Source organism: Nanorana parkeri, unplaced genomic scaffold (assembly GCF_000935625.1).
Source record: "Nanorana parkeri isolate BGI_ZX_2015 unplaced genomic scaffold, ASM93562v1 scaffold2165, whole genome shotgun sequence".
Lineage (NCBI taxonomy): Eukaryota > Metazoa > Chordata > Amphibia > Anura > Dicroglossidae > Nanorana > Nanorana parkeri.
In genome coordinates this window covers 69657-75818 of record NW_017308433.1, presented here as the reverse complement: position 1 = coordinate 75818, position 6162 = coordinate 69657, and the positions used below count along the sequence as shown (strand labels likewise).

Sequence of the window (6162 nt, the reverse complement as noted above, 5' to 3'; positions counted from 1 at the left end):
GTCGCGCGTCGCTCGTCGCGGTCGCAAGTCGCTTCTACCGGACCCTTTTTCCGGCGGATTTTGCGCGATTTTACTTTTTTTCTATGGAGCCCGACGGGGAAGGTCGCGCTACCGTCGCTGGATCGTCGCTGGAACGTCGCCCCGAAAGTCGCGCTATCCCGGCCGTGCGGATCCGCTGCAAAAGGTATGTCGCTATATGTGAACGGGGCCTTAGGAAGCAGGGGTAAGCAGTCTCGGCATTCCATCTGTTGTGGAACTACAAGTCCCATGAGGCAATGCAAGGTTCTGACAGTCATGAGGCAGAGGCATGATGGCATTTCTAGTTTTGGCCACAGCTGGTGTGCCAATGTCATACATAGAGCAGGGGTGGGTGACCCCGGGTTAACCCTCACCCTAAGCCATGCCATAAAACACTTTGGATAGTTAAATAGAACATTTCATGGATATCTGTACATCAGACCAAGCAGGGGGTCAGCTGAGGAGGAGAGGTTGAAGAGAAGGAGAGAGGGGCAGAGGGTTTGTAGAGAAGGAGAGAGGGGCAGAGGGTTTGTAGAGAAGGAGAGAGGGGCAGAGGGTTTGTAGAGAAGGAGAGAGGGGCAGAGGGTTTGTAGAGAAGGAGAGAGGGGCAGAGGGTTTGTAGAGAAGGAGAGAGGGGCAGAGGGTTTGTAGAGAAGGAGAGAGGGGCAGAGGGTTTGGACAGAAGGAGAGGGGGGCAGAGGGTTTGTACAGAAGGAGAGAGGGGCAGAGGGTTTGGTTTGGTGGGACAGTTGGGGGGATATGGTGTCAGTTAGCACAAGGTCATGTGACCTGATGATAAGGTCACAGCGGTTAAGCCTGGCCGAGGTCACCAGCGTCCACATCAGAGGAGCACAGAGGTGAAGATCCCCCGTACGGCTGAGGACAGGAGACCACCAACTACGAAAGTGGAAGCAGACGGCTCATCAGAACAATGCGACTCCAATCCGACTCCTAGCGCCGAGCCCAGCACCGAGGGCCCCGAGAGAGTTGAATTCATTGTACGAAGGGCCACACCAAGCGACTGCCGTGATCTCCTGCGACTCATTAAGGTAATACTGCGGACTCATGGACAAAGCAGGCAGTAGAGGTGTTGGCGGATGATCACGGGGCGCCATGTTGTTTCTTGCCAACGTGTCCCCACATTATGGATGTTGAAGAATTGACGTCTTCTTCAGAACAAACCCTCACTGAGCTCCGCAGATGAAGGGACTGTGGAGTGATTCACTCCCAAAGATTACAGAGGAGACACTACACTTCACTAGGCACCTGCTTATCGTTCTTCCATTAGAAGGCCGGCACCATGTTTCTGTATCTGAGCATATGAGGGGGCTGTGACTTCTCTCTGTCTATTGTAAACTTTAAAGGTTTAAGCCCAACTCCGGCTTTTTTTTTTTAATGCCCCTCCTGGAGGTTTTAAAAAGAAATGCAGCTCTGGCAACAATACTCACCTGCAGTACCTCTCCTGAGCCACACGATGTCCTCAGTCTGCTGGGTTGAATTGCACCCTGTATCACTCAACCTGGAAGTCTAAAGAAAGACTGTGAGCTCAGGGGGTCATGGCCCCGCCCCTTGGGGGCTCCGCACTTATATCAGTACAGCGTGACGAAGACCGAGGACTTGTCATGTGATTAGCCGGAAGACGTCTGAGACAGGTAAGTTAGAAAACAAAAAGGAAAGCATGGTGCTGGGGGGTATGGAGGAGGAAGGGGGTCCTCCGGGGGGAGGTATGGAGGAGGAAATAGAATTGACGTCTTCTTCAGAACAAACCCTCACTGAGCTCCGCAGATGAAGGGACTGTGGAGTGATTCACTCCCAAAGATTACAGAGGAGACACTACACTTCACTAGGCACCTGCTTATCGTTCTTCCATTAGAAGGCCGGCACCATGTTTCTGTATCTGAGCATATGAGGGGGCTGTGACTTCTCTCTGTCTATTGTAAACTTTAAAGGTTTAAGCCCAACTCCGGCTTTTTTTTTTTAATGCCCCTCCTGGAGGTTTTAAAAAGAAATGCAGCTCTGGCAACAATACTCACCTGCAGTACCTCTCCTGAGCCACACGATGTCCTCAGTCTGCTGGGTTGAATTGCACCCTGTATCACTCAACCTGGAAGTCTAAAGAAAGACTGTGAGCTCAGGGGGTCATGGCCCCGCCCCTTGGGGGCTCCGCACTTATATCAGTACAGCGTGACGAAGACCGAGGACTTGTCATGTGATTAGCCGGAAGACGTCTGAGACAGGTAAGTTAGAAAACAAAAAGGAAAGCATGGTGCTGGGGGGTATGGAGGAGGAAGGGAGTCCTCAGAAGGGGAGATATGGAGGAGGAAGGGGGTCCTCGGGGGGGGGAGATATGGAGGAGGAAAGGGGTCCTGGAGGGGGGCTGCTGGAACAAGACTTCCCATCGTGTGTCACATGATTACAATGTCATTCATCTTTCCAGGAACTGGCCGCCTACGAAGACATGTTGGATGCTGTGCAACTAACGGAGGAAGGTGAGGCAATGGATTGGGACACGAGCAGGGGGACAGGCGGCTCCATATCGGTGATCAATAATTTCCCCAATGTTTACATTGTCTATTCCCCTTGTCTCAGATTTGTTGGAGGATGGGTTTGGCGAGCGCCCCTTCTATTCCTGTCTGATGGCAGAACTGACACCGGAGAGCCACAGTAAGTTTCTGTCTAATTCCGGAGGATCTTCTGTACATTGGGCCAGTGCCGGGGCTCCGGTTCCAGTGCCGGGGCTCCGGTTCCAGTGCCGGGGCTCCGGTTCCAGTGCCGGGGCTCCGGTTCCAGTGTCGGTATTCCAGTGCCGGGGCTCCAGTTCCAGTGCCGGGGCTCCAGTTCCAGTGTCGGGGCTCCGGTTCCAGTGCCGGGTCAGCTCTGTACATCACAATCATTTATCAAACTTTACTGAACATTCTTACCTGCTTCTGGTCTGTACATAGCGAGATAGGTCATAACAGTGCACACCCCTCTATACATAACCCCAAGGGTGCACCTCTACAGGGAGGCCGGGGGTCACATAGGGGTGTGCACCTCTACAGGGAGGCCGGGGGTCACATAGGGGTGTACACCTCTACAGGGAGGCCGGGGGTACATAGGAGTGTACACCTCTACAGGGAGGCCGGGGGTCACATACATAGGGGTGTGCACCTCTACAGGGAGGCTGGGGGTTTAACTTTACTGAACATTCTTACCTGCTTCTGGTCTGTACATAGCGAGATAGGTCATAACAGTGCACACCCCTCTATACATAACCCCAAGGGTGCACCTCTACAGGGAGGCCGGGGGTACATAGGGGTGTACACCTCTACAGGGAGGCCGGGGGTTACATACATAGGGGAGTGCACCTCTACAGGGAGGCCGGGGGTCACATACATAGGGGTGTGCACCTCTACAGGGAGGCCGGGGGGTACATAGGGGTGTGCACCTCTACAGGGAGGCTGGGGGTCACATAGGGGTGTGCACCTCTACAGGGAGGCTGGGGGTCACATAGGGGTGTGCACCTCTACAGGGGGGCCGGGGGTACATAGGGGTGTACACCTCTACAGGGAGGCCGGGGGTTACATACATAGGGGTGTACACCTCTACAGGGAGGCCGGGGGTCACATACATAGGGGTGTGCACCTCTACAGGGAGGCCGGGGGTCACATAGGGGTGTGCACCTCTACAGGGAGGCCGGGGGTACATAGGGGTGTGCACCTCTCTGTACCCCGGACTGGTCCATGTCTTATAATTCCAGGGGGAGGGGAGAAGATCGGATTCGCCATGTATTATTTCACATATGATCCCTGGGAGGGGAGGAGCCTGTATCTGGAAGATTTCTTCGTCATGGAGCCTTATCGGGGTGAGAAGGATTCCTTTCTATCATGAGACTTCCGCAGTTATCAGATTGAACTTCACTGACCGTCTCTCTTCTCTCAGGCCGGGGGGTCGGGTCCGAAATACTGAAGAGAATAAGCCAGGTGAGACAACATTGTATACTGATTGCCTATCCTGGCTTTCTGTTCACCAAGCCCCGCCCCTGAGGAGCCATCATGTCTATATTCAATACATTGATAAATGGCTCTATATTTAGGATGTATCCGGTCTATAAATGGCGGCTCTGGATGGACAGTTGGATAAATTTGGACAGTTGGATGAATGGCGGCTCTGGGTGGACAGTTGGATGAATGGTGGCTCTGGATGGACAGTTGGATGAATGGCGGCTCTGGATGGACAGTTGGATGAATGGCGGCTCTGGGTGGACAGTTGGATGAATGGCACACGTCTTGTATTCTTCCTCCAGGAAGCCATCTCGTCCCGCTGTCGCTCTTTGTACTTCATCGCTCTGCACTGGAACGAGCCGTCCATCGAATACTATAAAAGACGAGGAGCAGCCGACCTGACCGATACGGAAGGATGGCATCTCTTTCAGTTCTCCGAAGGTGACATGAAACGCATGGCCTCAGGGCCCCCCCCGGAGTCACGCAGGGGCCCGATGTCCCACAGAACTATGAAGCGGTGTAGAAAGAGTCAGTGTCCAGAATAACACACAGTGTAATGTTTAGTAGAAGAAGGAAATAAAATGTCAGCTGTGAGCTCCAGGACCAGTCTGAGAACACCGACTCTTCCATCCTCAGTACTGCAGACACACCCGGCGAGGGGGACTCTCCCTCCCCCAGTCTGAGCTCGGCTGCACGGGGGCTGTAGAAGGGTCATACCGGCGCACACTTATACCGTGAGCCTTTAATGCATTAATGTGTCTTTTATGTCTGCTCGGAGTTCAGATTTAAATACTATGTAGCCAGGGCCGCCATCAGGGGGGATATGGCCGATACTCATGTAAGGGGCCCAGGCAGCCTGGGGGGCCCGCCCGGGAGCCTTTCGTGAGTATCGGTCGACGGTGACAGGTGAGGAGGGGGCCGAGCCCCATCACACCCGCTGCTCTTCTGATCTCGGACTGTCCGGAAGCGACATCGCGTCACTTCCAGCCAGTCCGGCGGCAGAGGAGGCCAGGCGTACAGGCACCAGGAGCAGCTAAGAGGAGCTGGGAGGGAGGGAGATGCATCCCTGACCAGCCCACCTGAGGCCCTGCAGAGCCCACCATAGAGAGTATCAAATGGGCTGTGCAGCATCTATGGTGGGCTCTGCAGGGTCACTCTCAGGTAGGTGTGGGTTCTCAGGTGGGTCCTGCATCCAGCACGTCAGGGGGGCCCCCGGCCTAAAGTCGAGACTACAAATCCCATGATGCATCTCTCTCTCTCTCTCTCCGGGAGTCACGTCTGTGAGAATCTTGCAATGCCTGGTGGGATTTGTAGTTCCACCGCAGATAGAGGGGCGGAGTTTGGCTACCCCTGCTGCAAACTGTAGCGCTGGTCTAGCCGGATAGACGAATCGGCTGCAGATGTGATGCTGGGGATCAGAGGGCGGAAAGAAAATGGGATTTTTGTACTTGGCATAAAATCTAATTCTTGGGAGGTCATTGCGGGACACAGGAATTCAGAGACTGTCGGGTTATACCGTCACCTACAGTAGGATTTGGACGTGGGCAAAAAAAAAAAGTGACCAGCTTGGTATGTCGTCTCCTACTGTCAGCATGCCTCAGTTTTGGTTAAAAAGCAGTACCCAGGGCATGACCATAGTCAGGGGTTGGGCCTGTGTGCTCCTCAAACAAGTCCAAGAAATGGATTTAACATTTAGTACAAATATTTTCTTTCACAGTGTCAAGAAGCCGGTCGAAGAGCTCTCGATGGTAGTGTTGCGCATGGTTTGACCCATGGAGTCAGGCCTGGGTATGCGCCTCTGCATCGATGCGCAAACTGCGTCTCCCTGATGACCGGCGCTGGATGACCGTCGGCTTTCTGCTATCAGGACTCCAGCACATTGTTCCTGCGACCCGGCTATCCCGACCCTCCTGCTGTTCTCCTGCACCCTGACCTCGCATTGTTCCCGACACCTCTTCTGCCGGCCGTTCCTGCAGCACGCGGTCCTCCTGGTTTAGGCCTCGGCCCCGCCCCCCCACTACGAATTCATCTGCTGCCTGGTACTGCCTCGCCGCCGGAGTCCTGCTCGGCCCGCTTCTGACCTTGCTGCCATCGGACCTGCATCCCAGACGTGCATCCCCCTGCCTCGTCTGCTGCACTACATTGGTGATTGTTCAGGTCT

At 54.3% G+C, this 6162-nt stretch overlaps 1 protein-coding gene across 1 annotated transcript in view; it reads left to right on the top strand.

The window, feature by feature from the left end:
- Window positions 1-5770, top strand: part of SATL1 (spermidine/spermine N1-acetyl transferase-like 1) — a 14287-nt gene extending 8517 nt beyond the window's left edge. Inside the window, exons 2-8 of the mRNA XM_018572900.1 lie at window positions 819-1067; window positions 2456-2507; window positions 2608-2714; window positions 3772-3862; window positions 3940-3980; window positions 4304-4518; window positions 5719-5770. Of these exons, the coding sequence (XP_018428402.1) occupies window positions 819-1067; window positions 2456-2507; window positions 2608-2714; window positions 3772-3862; window positions 3940-3980; window positions 4304-4518; window positions 5719-5770 (807 nt within the window). The remainder of the gene's footprint in view (window positions 1-818; window positions 1068-2455; window positions 2508-2607; window positions 2715-3771; window positions 3863-3939; window positions 3981-4303; window positions 4519-5718) is intronic.
- The last annotated feature ends 392 nt before the right edge of the window (window positions 5771-6162 follow it).